The sequence below is a fragment of the Ictidomys tridecemlineatus genome, chromosome 11 (assembly GCF_052094955.1).
Source record: "Ictidomys tridecemlineatus isolate mIctTri1 chromosome 11, mIctTri1.hap1, whole genome shotgun sequence".
NCBI lineage: Eukaryota > Metazoa > Chordata > Mammalia > Rodentia > Sciuridae > Ictidomys > Ictidomys tridecemlineatus.
In genome coordinates, this window is record NC_135487.1 from 26,688,873 (window position 1) to 26,703,800 (window position 14,928).

Consider the following 14,928-nt stretch of genomic DNA (forward strand, 5'->3'; position numbering starts at 1 on the left):
AACTTAGAGCTCTGTGTCCACCAGTCACCAGTGACTGAGCTCACGCATCAGTGCAGAACTTACCTCCTCAATGTGCCCCCCACTGCCCCATGACCTCAGAAAAGCAAAGTGTACCTCAGTCACACTTGAACACCCTGACAGGGCTGCCTCTTATTTTGCATAATTAGGTAGTTGTTAACCTACACCTAAGCCCCTCAAAATTTTTAAAATAGATAACTTTCTTTAGTTGTAGTTGGACAAAATACCTTTATTTTATTTATTTACTTTTTATGTGGTGTTGAGGATCGAACCCAGGGCCTTGCATGTGCTAGGTGAGTGCTCTACTGCTGAGCCACAACCCCAGCTCTAAAATACATAATTTATGTGGCTTCAGATGAAGGGCCAAGAGAGATGGTGAGGGGAATCAATCAGAATTGGAGGCCACTAGGTGGGAGTGTCTCCACTTAATGGAAGTCAAATCCCGTTTGCTTTGGCGAAGGTGCCATCTCTGTGGACAGGATGAGACATTTCCTCAGCTCTTTGCCATCATCCCGCAGTCTAACCCCATCAAGGACATCACTTCTGACCACCAAGTGGGTCCTGCTCTGATCTCTACACTCGCAATCCTCTTTCCCTTAGTTGACATCAGGGTCAATGTTTTTTGTTGTTGTTGTTGTTTTCTTTTTTGGGGTACTGGGGATTGAACTTGGGAGCACTTGACCACTGAGCCACTTCCCCAGCCCTATTTGATTTCATTTGTATTTTCATACTGGTGTATCTCACACCCAATGGTCTCACTGAGTTGCTTAGCACCTCACTGTTGCTGAGGCTGGCTTTGAACTCACAATCCTGTTTCAGCCTCCCGAGCCACTGGCTTACAGGTGTGTACCACAACACCCAGCTAATAATGTTTTCTGGGTTGTAGACATGGTGGACCACAGACATACTTTTGGCCCTAAGATACCAGGAAGAGCCCAGATCCATTTACAGATGTTCAGTGCACACAAAAGCACATGCTACATGATGATAGGCCCAGAACCTCAGAATGGAGACACAATCTCCAGGAATACCCCTCAACTTAGCTACAAAGGTCACACTGGCAAACCTCAGGCAACTCTCTTCACAGTGCCTGGCTGGTGGCACATACCTATAATTCCAGCTTTTCAGGATGCTGAGACAGGGATTGAAAGTTCAAGAGAGGGGCTGGGAATGTGGCTCAAGCGGTAGCGCGCTCGCCTGGCATGCATGCGGCCCGGGTTCGATCCTCAGCACCACATACAAACGAAGATGTTGTGTCCGCCGAGAACTAAAAAATAAATATTAAAATTCTCTCTCTCTCTCTCTCTCTCTCCCCCTCTCTCACTCTTTCTTTAAAAAAAAAAAAAAAGAAAGAAAGTTCAAGAGAAACTTAATGAAATTTTAAAGGGGCTGGAGAGATGTAGCTCAGAGGCAGAGCTCTTGCCTAGCAAGTGCAAGTCCCTGGGTTTAATCCCCAGCACAAAGCGGGAGTGCCAAGGAGCAGAAGGGAGTCCACCTGGGAGGGGATGTAAGGTGTTTGCAATGGGGGAAAAAAGTCCAGTTTGCATTTTCAGTTTTTCTTTTAGACTTGTTTTGGTCAAAATAGCTCATCTGCTCTCAAAATGCTGGAAGTCATCAAGAGGTCATGACCCAGAACAATTTCTGACTTCTTTCTGTTGCCCGGGTCCCCACTTTACTATGTGGGAAATGTTCAAAGGGGGAAATTTTTTTAAAATATACCAGCAGGCACTTCAATTTTAATGGCAAAAGTCTCCAAAGACTTGCGTGGCAAGGAGTTTTACTCAGTTCCTAAGCAATGTGATGGTGACATTAGGAACAGATGCTAGTCCAGAAGCTGGTTAAAAGGCAGCAAACTCACTACCTATTTTTCCCGGGAGCCTCTCTCTCCTTCCCAGGGACTGGGGGAGGCAGCACCCTCTCCTGACTCCCACTGTGCCTGGACTCAGTCTTTATTGGTCGACTTCTCATGATTTTTACTTAACTGACTCATTATTTTTAGACAAGGTCTTAACTTACCTGCCGGCCACTTGTAGGTGTCTGGTCTGTGTTCACTGAATGAGCCAATGCTTTGTCAAGCTAGATCAGTAGGCTCACTGCCCGGAGAAGTCCTTCTCGGTTCCTATTCTTGTTCATCTCCCTGATGGCTCACACCTGCTGGTGAGTACTGAGAGTGCTTCCTGGGTGCCAGGCACTGTGTTGATGTTGGGGTCCTCGGTTCCCTGGCTGCAGCCTCTCCAGGGCAGACTTCAGCAAGGCAGAGCTCCTAGCGTCTCCAACCCACTACTCATTCACTCCTCCCACTGAAAGAAGGGGCTGGTTCAACGGAATTAGGAATAGAAGGGAGAACCTGCTTGAAATTGGTGACATCTGGCTTCCCCGCAGATCTGCCTGCCCAAAGGAAAGGCGCACCCTGGTCTCCTCCCATTGCTCAGGACTGAGTGGGCAGCTGGGCCCCGGGAGGGAGGCCTGCCATCCAGCGCAGCCTGACTCTGAGGGGAATGGTGGGAAACACCTTGTCCCTGATGCATTGCACCTCACTTACTGGAGATGTGCATTTTACACATTGTGATGTCTCTGAAATCGGGATGCATCTGCCACCCAGATGGCACGACAGAGTGTGACTGGCTGTGATTTTCTTGCCTAGTGGTACATCTCACACCCAATGGTATCTTAGACTCAAAGAAACATGGGAAGCAACACTCTCCAGTCAGCCTTATCAAAGAGCTGGTACTGTGACCCCTGTCCCTCCCAGTGAAGCAGAACTCATTTGTTCTGACTGAGCCGCGTGGAGGTGCAGGGTGCTATTGGTTGCCGCCATCCAGTCCCCTGAGCGCTCCCGGTGGCCTGGACCATGGGGATGAGTGAGATACCTTCCCAGCCTGTGCCTGAGAACAGCCCAGGCCAGGAAGAAAAGAAGCACTGTGAGCCAACTGAGGCAAAGGCTTGTCCGTCACACGCCCAGGGTGTTCCCTGAGCCCCTGACCACAATGTCCTATCATGTTTCTTAACAGTATCCTCACTAGACTGTGACATTTTTCAGGGCAGGAGCAAGATCTGATTCCCCTCCATGCTGGGGACCTGACACATGCAACCCCAAACCAGGAGAAGGGATAGGAACCCTCCCCACAAGCTACAAAATGGCAAAATGATCGCCACTCAAACAGGTGCCAGAGCACAGACAGTTTGTATTTATTTGTCCTGCATTTAGAACCCAAGAAATATAAAAACGTCTCCGGAATTAGTCAAAGGATCCACCTCCCCAGCCCCCTCCCTCCCTGGGTGGGCTCAGATAGGGGTGATGGGGGTTCAGGCTACCTCCCTTTGTCCAGTGACCAAATTCCATATAAAAATAGATTTTATAGAGGGCTCCCCAAGACTCCAGCCTGCATCACACCAGCACCTGAGCAGGGTGAGGCCGGGGTCATCAGGATTCTGGGATCCCACTCCGCAGCAGAGGGGAGATCTACCCTGGACACCGAAGTCCTACCAACACAGCAGGAGCCCCTCGGCCAATGGCTGGGGGAGGGGAGGGTTTTGACCTTAAGAGCATGACAGACAAGGTTAGAAATAGGAATGAGGTTCCATCTACCCAAGACAGGGTGTGGTCTCCTTGAACCCTAGACTCTGGTCCAGGCTTTCCTGGAGGGGACGGTGAAGGCAAAGACAGGAGGGCACCTGGCAAGGGACCCCCAACCCTGTTAAAGGTAGAGCAATATCTCAGTCAGTCCCAGGAGCCCCAAAGTCACCAAGGTGGGGCAGGTGCTCAGGGGAGCGGGAGCCAAGAGTCGGGGAGACTCTGAGGAGGGAGGAGTCGCTGCTGGCAGGGTGAAGCCAAAGGCACTGCTGGGGCCACCTCCTCCACACAGGGTGCTCCCCAAAGATGCGCTGCATCTCCAACCTCTGGCTCCTCTGCTCGGCTTCCTGTCCTAGGCCTGCCCCTGGGCCTGCTGGAAACCCCACCTACCTCATTGGGCTTCAGCTAAGAAGGCTCTCTGGACACCCCTCAATAAGTACAAGTCAAGAGTGTCCACCTGCCCCTCTCACCCACCTTCACTGCCCCTGAGGGTCCCTGGGCTGGGCACTGGGGGTGCTTTGTCTTATCCTTGCCATCTGAGCTCATCTCCACGGAGCCAGAGCCCTCTAGCAGCAGGCTGCTGCCTTTACCTCTCCCACCCTCCTTCCTCCTTCCCAGCCACCCTGCCCCTCCCACTTGGCCGGACCAGAACAGGCATCTGTCAGAGGGAACATGGACAGACTCGGCCTGCAGCCCTGTCTATACCCTGCTCCGCATTGATCACCACCGCCGCTGGGGGCCCTTCTGATGAGAACCTCTGACTCAGTTCCAAAAACTACTGCCAGAGTTCTGTGGAAGCCAGAGGGAGGACACAAGTGCCCTGGGACACTAGGTGGTGACTAGGGACAGAGATGGCTGGAAGGGGTCCAGAGTATCCACTGGGCTGCCCCAGAGGGGCATGTTGGTGCCACACGGCAAGCAAGTCTCAGAACTCCATGCCAGGCTCCCCCTCAACTGGGTTCTGCCCCAGCTCCAGCCCTGAGTCCCACAGACTTGGCTTTCCCTCTCTGTAGGGGGTGGGCCAGTGGCTAGAGAGGAAAACACATTTCTAAGATTCCTCATGAGCCCCCAGGGCGCCATGGAGAAGACATGTTCCCTTATGCTCTTCCAAGCCAGTTCATGAAAAGAATGCAAACAGGGGCCTCGTGGGGCCCCTCCCGAGAGTACCAGAGCTTATGTGGCCCAGCCCGGACCCTCTCCCTCACCCTGTCAGCCTAAGGGTAGGGAAGCAGTCAGCTCTGAGTCTGGGGCTTTAGGGTCCAACCCCTGTGCTCAGCACCACTTTTGCCTGCCTGGGTCTTAGGACTAGTGTCCAGAGAGACCCACACACAGCACAGGGAGCTACGGACCCTGCCCCTGCAGCCCAGCCTCTCATACCCAGGCTGCCAAGCAGCTGAGGTCGCTGCTGGGTTGAATGGGTGCCCTTGACTGTGGGTCATGAGTCAGGACCCACGCTGTCTTGACTGACAATGGGTCTAAGGGAAGAGGGGACACCCAGGGAGGCCCCAATATCCAGTGGGTATAGAAGACAGAGGGGCATGGACCAGGGCAATTGAAATCTACTGTCTCCCTCCCCATCATGCCCTGTCTGCCCTGAGACCTGAATTTCCACCTGCTACTGTCTCGGGGGTCTCCCCCTCACCCTGGGCATTTGAACCTCTTTTCCATGGGTACCAGGTCAGTGAAGTGTTCAGAGGGGAAAGTGGGAGAAGCAGGCAGTGAAATGGGGTACACTATGGCCCCAAACCAGCTCTGGGCCCAAGAGGAGAAGAGGGTGCTCAGTCCCACACGGCTAGAGCGCAGTTTGCCAGGGTCCTTGGGCAGGGCTGGGGGTCAGGCCCCTGGGGTTCTGCCTTGGAAGGGTCAGGGCCACTCACACCTGCACCCCCTGGCCCTGCAGCTGCAGCACTCGAGCCCGCAGGGCGCTGATCCCACTCAGGAGGGCCTCTCGATGCTCCGCCGAGGAAATGCCCAGGCTCACCAGGTCCCTGGAACAAGGACTGGTCAGATAGCGTCCAGCACCCGCCCGTTTCCTTCCCTCCTCCCCCTCCCCTTCTTTGGACAGGGCTGGGCCCAGAGCCAGGACAAGCAGGGGCTTCCCATCAGGGCAGGGTCTCTGTAACCCCTGGCTTTGCCCTGACTTGACTCACTGGTTGGTCATTTCAGCTGCAGCCTCCAGTGTCCCGTAGCCTGCTGCAGTGAAGCTGTCCTTGTAGCGGCTCAGGTCCAGGGCCTCCAGCCAGGCACCCACAGAGCCAAAAGAGGGGAAGGTGGAGAAGGCACGGTCTGCCAGTGGGGTGGGAGGCCTGGGGAGCAGAGGAGCTACTGTCAGACGGCTGGGACCTGGTGCCCAAACCCGCTGCTCTCCTGCAGAGGTCCCCAAGAATCAGTGAGAAGGGGGAAGCAACTGAGCCCAGCGCCAAGCCTGGCAAGGTTTTGGATGCTCAGGCGGGTAGGGGGGATAGTTCAAGTGCTGGGAGTGTTGGGAAGAGTCTATAGCGGGCATACTTAGAAAACAGGCATAGCCGATGAAGTGCTGGAACAACTAATATCAACTCCGCTTACTCCGTTTACTGGAACTACAAACATGGTGGCGGAGTCTGGCATGGTCGGGGATCAGCAGGAAGGTACCTGGGACAGGCAGCAGTGGCACACGTGGAGGGTTCTGGGTCCTGCACCATCTTGCTCAGGATGCCGTGGATCTGCGAGAACCTGGGCCTCTCGCCTGGGTCTTTCTGCCAGCAGTCAAGCATCAGTCGGTGCAGGGGGGGGGGACAGTTCCTGGGGGGTGGCAGCCGGAAGCCATCCTCCACGGCCTTGATCACCTGGGTCATGAGGATGAGAAGCAGACAGGAGGCTTCAGGTCTCCCCGACACAAGCACACACACGCACACACACAGACAGACACCATCCCAAGGAGGACTCGGGTGGTGGCCAGGCAGGACAGGAAGGAGGTAGACAGAGGAGGGGGCCTGGAGCCAGGAGGTCAGTAGGAAGAAGACAGGTGTGGAGCCTGGGGCCAGAGGGTGCGTCACAGGGCAAAGAGCTGAGACACAGGTCACTCACATCCTGGCCAGACATGTCCCAGTAGGGCCGCTCCCCAAAGGCCATCACCTCCCACATGACGACACCAAAGCTCCACACGTCACTGGCAGAGCTGAAGTGACCAAACTGAAGAGTCTCGGGGGCTGCCCAGAGCGCTGGGCTCCGGCCACTCTGTGGATGGGCAAGCAGGTAGGACAGAGAGGAACTGAGTCACACCCAGGCTTCCCCACCCTGCACCCAGCCCCACCTGTCATCCTCCCAGGCGGCACCCCAACCCCAGCTTCTGTCTCAGGAAAGCCCCAGCTGACCACAGAGTGGTGCCCACTGACCTTTGCTCAGGCCCACAGGATGGAGGGACAGGGTGGGGAGTGACCCTGACAGCAGGGACAGGGGTAGGAAAAGGGAGAGAGAGACTCCAGGGTAGCTGGACAGAAACCAGGAGGACAGGGGGCTGGGCTGGGGGAAGGGAACACTCACCATGGTGGTATAGACAGCCTCTGCTCGGTCCCGGGGACCCCGCCCAAAGCCAGAGATCTTACAAAGGAGGTCACTGCTGACCAGCACACGGCGGGCCGCCAGGCCCCGGTGAACATAGCCCATCTCCGACAGATACTTCATGGCTGATGCCAGCCCAGGCAGCAACCCCATCAGCTGTCCGGCCACCAGCTGCCCCTCATGCTGCTGTGGGGTGGAGGGAGTGGGAGGCTGAGGCCAGGGCAGTGCACTCATTCTCTGTGAACTTCAAGGAAGCCGCCTGGTTGTCCCTGGGCATCTGTGTACCCTGTGACTACCAGATCAGCCTGGCCATCAGGAATAAAGCCAATCCAAGCCCCACCAAGGAGAAAAGTGAGGGACCAAGAATAACATGGTCATTAGTATCCCCAGGGCCCAGGCCACTCACCCTGAGGAAGCCATCCAGGGCCCCATGGCTCATGTACTCAGTGACAATCATCAAGGGGCTTCCTGCGCCAGGGGTGGAGAACACACACACTTAGTCACCTGCTCCACCCTATGCACATACATCCCACCCCACAGGACTGCATCTTGACTAGGATGGCCAGAACCAAAACCAAGCTCCCTCATCTGCCACCACCCAGCCTGGCCCTGCATCCCCTGTGCCAAGACACAAAAGAGCCCGTGTCTAAGAGGACGAGATCAGGAGCTCAACAAGTTAGCTAGGAAAGATCATCAGAAGTCCAAGCAATCCACTGCCCAGTGTCACCACAGTGCAGAAAGGTCATTCCAGGTCAGAGGGGCCACTCTGGAGAGAAGCCACCTGAGTCCGTGGAAGGGAGCTGAGAGCCCTTTATGGGCTCCCTCTCGTGGCTGAGGGAGGGGCCTGGAGGAGCACCCCACCTACCCGCATCATTTCCACTCCCCGTGTGGGGCTGGGGAGCAGGAAGTGGAGCGCAGGGCCTACCTCGGGTGACCACGCCCTCCAGCCGCACGATGTGGCTGTGGTCAAATTGGCCCAGAGTTAGGGCCTCAGCCAGGAAGCTGAGCCTCTGAGAGTCGGAGCAGCCATCCCTCAGCGTGTGCACGGCCACGGGCAGCTCCTGGCGCCCAGGCAACTGCAGGCAGCCACAGCGCAAGTCCCCGAACCGCCCTGCAGGGAACAATGCTCAGATGCCACCCTAGAACACCTGGCCCAGGAGAAAGTGACTGTGGGTCCCGGTTTGTTTCTGGCCAGGGGTTTGGAGCTCCTGAGTTCAGATCCCAGTAACCTGAGTACTAGCAGAATGACCTTGAGCTTCATCTCTCTCTCTCTCTTGACCTCAATTTCCTTCTCTGTGAAGCTTCAAAGAGAGGATGTTGCACTTGCCAGCCCATCAAAACTATTAAAGCCAGCATGACCCTGGACCTATGACAATGACATCTATTTTAACATACTGCCCCTTTCTGGCTTCTGGCCAGCAGGTCTGGCGACAGTGTTGGGAAAACGTCAGGCTCTGGTCAGAGTGTTGGGTTTCTCTGGGAACAGAGAGGTGGGGCAGGCAGGAGACTGACCCTCAGAGAGCAAGCCAGGCCACTGTGAGCGCAGCAAAGTCCTCACATCAGCCCTATACGGCAGATGCCACGCCCATTTTGCAGAGGAGAAACCGAGGCACAGAGCAGAAGAGAGACATGCCCTGGTCATACAGCTGAACGGAAGAGCCAGGACCAGAATGCAGGTGTGTCTGGTCCCATGCTTACAAAGACCCTTCTGCACTTCCCCACGGAGGCTCGGAGCTACACTGCCCACGGCAGCCTGCAGGGGTAACCCTGAATGGGACCCAGCAGAGAAGTCTCAAAGTGACCTTGAAGACCTGGAGGAGGCTGGTTGACAGGGTACAGGTGGGGACAGAGTGGAGGCAGGGCTTTAGAGTGGATGGGGGAAGGGCTTTTAGAGTGGGTGGGGCGGGGCTTCTAGAGCAGGGAGGGCAGTGGGTGAGGCACTTCCAGAGAGCTCTTGTGGGACAGGTGGGACTTCGAGGCTGGGTGTGGCCTGGGGGTGGGGCTTCTATAGTGGGTAGGACCCCTGGATGGCATCAAGGCTTCCAGGTGCCCAGCTTACCTGCTCCCAGGCTCCTCTCCAGTGTGACACTTTTCGTGTCCAATTCCTTGGCAAACAGATGCACAGCCTGCAGCGGGTCCCCACAGCTCTGAGGGTCCAGGAACGTGCGCCGTGTCGGGACTTTGACTGAGAAGGCAAGGAGAGGGAAGCTTGAGGAGCAGAGGCTTCCTGGCTGGGCAACAGCAGCGAAGCAGGGGCTCGGGAGAGGGAGGTGGCCCCTCGAGGCCAGGCCCAGACTCACAGTGGAAATACAGCTCCTCTTCATCGCGGGCATCACCACCTCCTTTGCCATAGCTGCAGGGCCTGCGAGAGGGATGGGCCATGGCTTTGTTTTGTTGTTACTGAAGACTGAACCAGGGGTGCCGGAACACAGAGCCACACCCCAGCCCTTTCCTATTTCTATTTTGAGACAGGCGCCTGCTCAGGGTCCTGATGAGGCTGAGGCTGGTCTGGAAATGGCAAGCCTCCTGGCCCAGCCTCTGGGATTGCTGGGACTCCGAGTGAGTGCCACCATGCCCAGCTCCACCAGCCCCTCAGTTCTTCTCACCTCACCAGCACCAAGGGCAGCACCTTGGTGTCCCTTCAAACAGACAAGGTCTGTGCCACTGGGGAGGGACCTTCTTGTCCTGTTGGTTTGAAAGCTTCTCTGTAGCCCTTCCTTCCTTCCTTCCTTCCTCCTTTATTTCCTTTTTTTTTTTTTTTTTTGCTGCCCTGCTCTCTTCGCCATAGTTGACAACCTCCTCCGCACAGCACAGGTACAGCCCCAGCCCCTGCGCCCCAGCCCCTGCCCCTCATCCCATCAGCAATCCTAGTTATTTCCACCTGGAGAGGATGAAACTCCCCAAAGGCAGCCAAATCCACCTCCCTAGCAGGAAGCCCTGGGCTGTCCCCACCCACAGATTAGTGAAAAAGCCTGAATAAAGGGCTGGGGTGGGGCTCTTTGGTGGGGGGCTGGTCTAGCACAGTGAGGCTCTGAGTTCAACCTCAGAGTGTGTGTGGGGGGGGGAGCAGCAGTGTGAATAAGACGGGAAGACAGGCAGCCCTGGCCTCCAGCAAGCTCACAGGCCCAAACAAAGAAGGCTGTTGTGCCTGGCAAGACACCACACAAACCACCTGACCTGGTCCAGGGCCATCAAGGATGGCTTCCTGAGACGGGCAGCCAAAGAGCCAAGGACCAAGTTGCAATCCACAGAGCTGCGGGCTGGCATTCGGGGCACCTGAGGCAGGCCAGGGTAGCCCAGATAACTCTAGTTTTTATTCGGGAAGCAGAGAAGAGCCCCTGGGCCTGGAGCAGGGGAGTGCTGTGATTCAATCTGCTTTTTACAAAGATCATCCCAGCTGCTCTGTAGTCCCCTCAGGAGAGGGCAGTGGCTCTGGCTATGGGGTGACTGTGTCAACGGACAGAGGCGAGAGGGGCCGAAGGCGTGGAGACGGCTGGATGGCAGAAAGGAAGACGAAGAAGTTGCCCAGAGTTCCAGGGGTGCTGTCGCCAAGAGGGGGAGATGAAATTTTCCCATTTGACATTTGAGCAGGAGCCAGCGGGATACATGGGGGGTGGGGGGCAAATGAGCAGGGGGTTCAGCAGGTGCCCACAGAGGGTGGAGCCTGACAGGAGGAGCTGGGAGCAAGGCTGAGAAAACCCAGCAGTGGGAGGCTGGGAGGGAGAGAGGGAAGCCTCCAAGGAGGCCCCAAAAGACCTGCAGAGAAGTAGATGGGAAACAGAAGGGAAACTGGGCGCAGACGGCACAGGGATCTGGGAGAGTGGGGGAGGGGCCGTGACAGCAGAGCAGGAGCGAGGGAGGGAGGGCTTTTCAAAAGAAATGATCAGATCCCGGGTAAGATGAGGCACAGTGGGCGTGGAAGGGCGCTTGCAGGGTTTGGACCTGGCTGCACGCACTGGCTGCCACTCCCCCACTCAGCAGCTGTGGACTGGGTGGCTCAGGTTTCCCTTTTAATAAAATTAGGATAAAGACGGCCAGGCCGGCTGGCACCATTGCAAAGGCTTACTGACATAGTTCGGATTCTGAATGACCCCCACGAAGGCTTGGTCACCAGCCCGGGTGGCTACTGAGAAGTGGGGGAACCTTCAGGAGGGGATGGAATGGAAAGAAGTCAGGAAGGGAGCCCTCTAAGAAGATACTGGGACCCTAGCCCCTGCCTGTCGCTCTCTCTGCTTCCAGCCACCAGGAGGTGAGTGGCTTCCTCTGCTATGCACCCCCACCATGTTGTACACTGCAGCCACAAAGGCCAAGGGAACCAAGGGACAGGAGTTGAGAACCAAAATGAACTTTTCTTCCTTATAAGTTGATTATCTCAGATATTTTGTCACAGCAATGGAAAGCTAACTCATACACATAATCACTAACCCTCAGTAAGTGTGCATTACTATCTGGGGGAGAGGCAAGCATTATAAATAATAATAGGTTACAGAGATGCTTGGAAAAAGGGGTAGGACTGATCCTAGCTAGGAGGAAGTCTCTAGCTCACTGGAGCGGGGCCTGGCATGGGGCAGGCTTACACACCAGGTGGTGGGCAGTTGAGGGGCCACTGATGAGGCTGAAGAGCAGGCAGCAGCCACGACTGGGTGGGCTCTGCAGGCCCAAAGCAGAAGAGCTGGAGGACATATTGGGGAGGGAGCAGTCTTGGAGGAGGGCCAGGAGGCCTGGTGGACAGAAGAGAAGGTTGTTGGCAATAAGGGAGTCAAAGAACTGAGAGGCACAGTGTAGGAGGTGGGTGTCGGGCCAACCAGTGGCTACTGAAGTCACCCAGGGCAGGTGACTTTTGTGCAAGTGGAGGAACATCCAGGGGAGGTGGGCAGAGATAAAGGGGATGCAGGAGCCACAGGGAGTACAGAGTTAACAGAAACCAGAGGTTAAGAGACAGGCCACACCCTCTCGTGAGGGATGGGTAAGCCAGGTGGACCAGAGAGGGAATAGAGGCAACAGGGCCATGGAGCAGAGTGGGCAGCACGAGAGGAAGAGAGAGGATGCTGTGAGAGCTGTCGCAGAGCATCTCCGAGGCTGGAGGAAGCTGCCTCACACCAGGCCCGGCTGCTTGTCCCCACTGCAGGGTAGTCTGGAGGGCCACTGCAGGCCACCTGCCTCCCGCAGCATGTGTCTCTGCTGGGCAGCTGCTGCTGTGTTGCAGAGCCCCTGCCTGGAAGAGACGCTCCCTGCTCCCCGCGTCCCCCCTGCCTCCAGAGCCTCTATGTTCAGAACCAGGACAGGTGCCCTCAGCAGCTGCCCACCTGCTTCTCCAGCAGGCCCGGCACACGAACCTTTAAGCTGCCTGCTCCTCTCTGCATCTGGACTCATCTGATCCAGGCAAAAATGGCTCCCAGACTAGAAGGATAATGCCCTCTCCTGCTTGGTCACTGTCAGTGCCCCAGTCAAGGCCATGTACACAGCCAGTGCCAAGTGCATGCTCAGCCCACAGGCAGTCTCAGGAGGCGGAGTCAGGCTGCAGCATGGCTCCTGGCCAGCCCATCTCTCCCCTGCTCCCCCACTCCAGCCTTTGGGTCCACAACTTGCACATTCCCTCATCAACAACCTGCTACCACCTGGGGCCTCTGCAGGTAGCAGAGCATGGCCCTGTGGAGAAGGAGGGATGTAGGCCAGTGAGGCCTCTGCTGTGTGCAAAAGGACTGGAATCTTCTCTCAGCCTGACTCAAGCTCTACATCCTCCCACCCCCATCCCCTTCCTCTGCCCACTCTCCTGCAAGCTTCCCTCTCCTGGGGTTGGGGAGATTTCTGGCTTATGAGTCCTCCTCCTTCTCCTCCCCACCTCCGCTACACACACAAACACACCGCACACAATTTCTGCCTTTCTTCTCTTTGCTTGTGTTCAAGGGCCTCTAGACCCCTCAGGGACAGGGGCTGGGGGCCTCAGAGCGCCTCGGGAGAATCCTAATCACACTGGAGCAGCTGGAACTTGATTCTATCCTTAGTGATGCCTCCTGACATTTAATGAGTTAAGGAGCTAAATCCCCTTCATCCCAGAGCAGCTGAGCTAGCTGCAGGGTTACTGCGCAGGAGCAGCAAGCAGTGGGGGAGGCGGGGGCCAGTCACTATCTATACAGCAGTGTGAGTGCTAATCTTCGTGTGCGCAAAGCAGGTGCAGATACAGGTGCCCGTGGGCACATGCTAATGTGCACAGAGACACGACCCGCCAGGGGTCACCTACCTCCTCCAAATGGCCAGTACACTCATCACGGAGCCCAGGACGAGGAGGGCTGAGATGGTTACGACGGTGACGACGACTGCAGGACTCTGGTCCCTGGAGCCTGAGGCAGCTGCGAGGAAAACCACGAGGTTGAGGCTGGCAGAGAATGAGGCTCCTGAGCAAGCGTCGGGACGGACAGCTGTCCTCAGCACCTTGCACTCAGCACTGCCTCCCAGGAGCAGAGGGATCAAGGTGGCTCCACCACCCACGGTGGCACTTGGAGTCTTTCCTCCTGGGACAGGGCACCTCCCACTGCAGCCCAGCTCTGAGAGGCTGGGAGGACAGCAAGACAGGCAGAGCCAGCCTCCCCAGCTGCCCTTTCAAGAGGGCAAGGGAGACTTAAAGAAGCTCTGTAGGGCCAACGGCCTCTGCTCCCAGCTCCCTACCCCCACTCAGACCATTACCAACAGTTAGAGCCAGCTAGGGGTACAGCTAGGTGGCAGGTGCTTGCTTAGCATATGCAAGGTCCTGGGTCCAATCCCCAGCAGCAACAACAAAAATAAAACATTAACAAAAAATAATAAGATCCAACACTAAATGCCCACTGATTCAAGGCGCTATGTTTTGTCTCATTATCTTATTTCATCATCACACCAGTAACAGGAGTCACAGCTGAGGAAACTGAGGCGGAATAGAGGTCTGTGATTTGCCCAAATGCTATGAAATATTAACACCTAATGTGTAAGAACTAATCAGCAGTGAACCCAAGATTCGAACCCGAACTCCAAAGACTCTACCTGACACCCAAGCCTCTGCTTTTGAATTATTTCCCCAAGGGGCACAGAGGACCCTATCCCTCCATCCACCCCTCCATCCACCCCTCCACCCCTTCATCCACCCATCCAAAAGTGAACAAGTGAAGTGCGCCCTGGAGGAGTGAGTGCCCAGACCCCAGCTTGCAGACAGAAGCAAAAATGAAACAATGACCAAGGAACAAACAGGATTCTCAACAGCCCCGGGACGGTTTCCCCTGGCAGCGCCAGGTGAGCCCAGTGAGCCCAGTGCCCACCAAGGCTAAGAGACATGAGCAGAGGCCTGCGAATTCCTTCCCAAAGCCTGAGAGGAAGGCGTTGCAGAAGGGGTGTCGACTGATCATGACCTGGAGACTGAAGGCTCTGACAATGCCCTCCAGGCCCAGCCGCACAGCCAGGTGGCCCCACGTGGCTGGAGGACAGACTGCATGGAGGCAGAGGTGGCAAGATAGAAGCTGGAGGCCGGGAGGGCGGACGGACTGAGGGAGGCAGAACCTCCTTGGACACCAGGCCAAGGAGCATGAACTTCATTTTGAGGGTCGGGGGAGCCAGGGACAGTGGACAGAGGTCCTGCCCAGGGAGAAAGGGACTGAGGGCCTCTGCTGGGAGGAGAAGCTGGTAGCTGTGAAGAATGGGAAGCACTGAGCAGCCTAGGACTGAACTGGGCCTGGGAGAATCCGCCCTGCGGCAGCCTCCGCCCAAGCCGGGGACCAGCAGGGCAGGTGCAGCAAGACAGAGAGGGGGTGTTTCTGAAGGGACAAGTG

At 56.3% G+C, this 14,928-nt stretch overlaps 1 protein-coding gene and 1 long non-coding RNA gene across 5 annotated transcripts in view; one reads left to right on the forward strand and one right to left on the reverse strand.

Annotated features, from left to right (window-relative positions):
• Window positions 1-3,183: 3,183 nt before the first annotated feature.
• Window positions 3,184-14,928, reverse strand: part of Epha10 (EPH receptor A10) — a 35,980-nt gene continuing 24,235 nt past the window's right edge. The window contains exons 8-17 of one of the 3 annotated variants that reach the window (XM_078025936.1): window positions 13,374-13,482; window positions 9,433-9,494; window positions 9,192-9,317; window positions 8,058-8,243; window positions 7,539-7,600; window positions 7,115-7,315; window positions 6,659-6,808; window positions 6,224-6,417; window positions 5,743-5,898; window positions 3,184-5,580 (exon numbers count right to left, since the gene is read on the reverse strand). In XM_078025936.1, the coding sequence (XP_077882062.1) occupies window positions 5,466-5,580; window positions 5,743-5,898; window positions 6,224-6,417; window positions 6,659-6,808; window positions 7,115-7,315; window positions 7,539-7,600; window positions 8,058-8,243; window positions 9,192-9,317; window positions 9,433-9,494; window positions 13,374-13,482 (1,361 nt within the window). In that variant the 3' untranslated portion in view covers window positions 3,184-5,465. Of the gene's footprint in view, window positions 5,581-5,742; window positions 5,899-6,223; window positions 6,418-6,658; window positions 6,809-7,114; window positions 7,319-7,538; window positions 7,601-8,057; window positions 8,244-9,191; window positions 9,318-9,432; window positions 9,495-13,373; window positions 13,483-14,928 lie in introns of those variants that run through there. The other 2 variants (XM_078025935.1, XR_013427713.1) reach the window with 2 other exon arrangements.
• Window positions 8,573-13,972, forward strand: LOC144367999 (uncharacterized). Of its 2 annotated transcripts, XR_013427715.1 has the most exons (4): window positions 8,573-8,808; window positions 9,250-9,786; window positions 9,921-9,946; window positions 10,520-13,972. It is a non-coding gene; the product is annotated as an uncharacterized LOC144367999 (long non-coding RNA). The 2 variants fall into 2 exon arrangements; XR_013427714.1 differs by having other exon boundaries at window positions 9,250-9,946.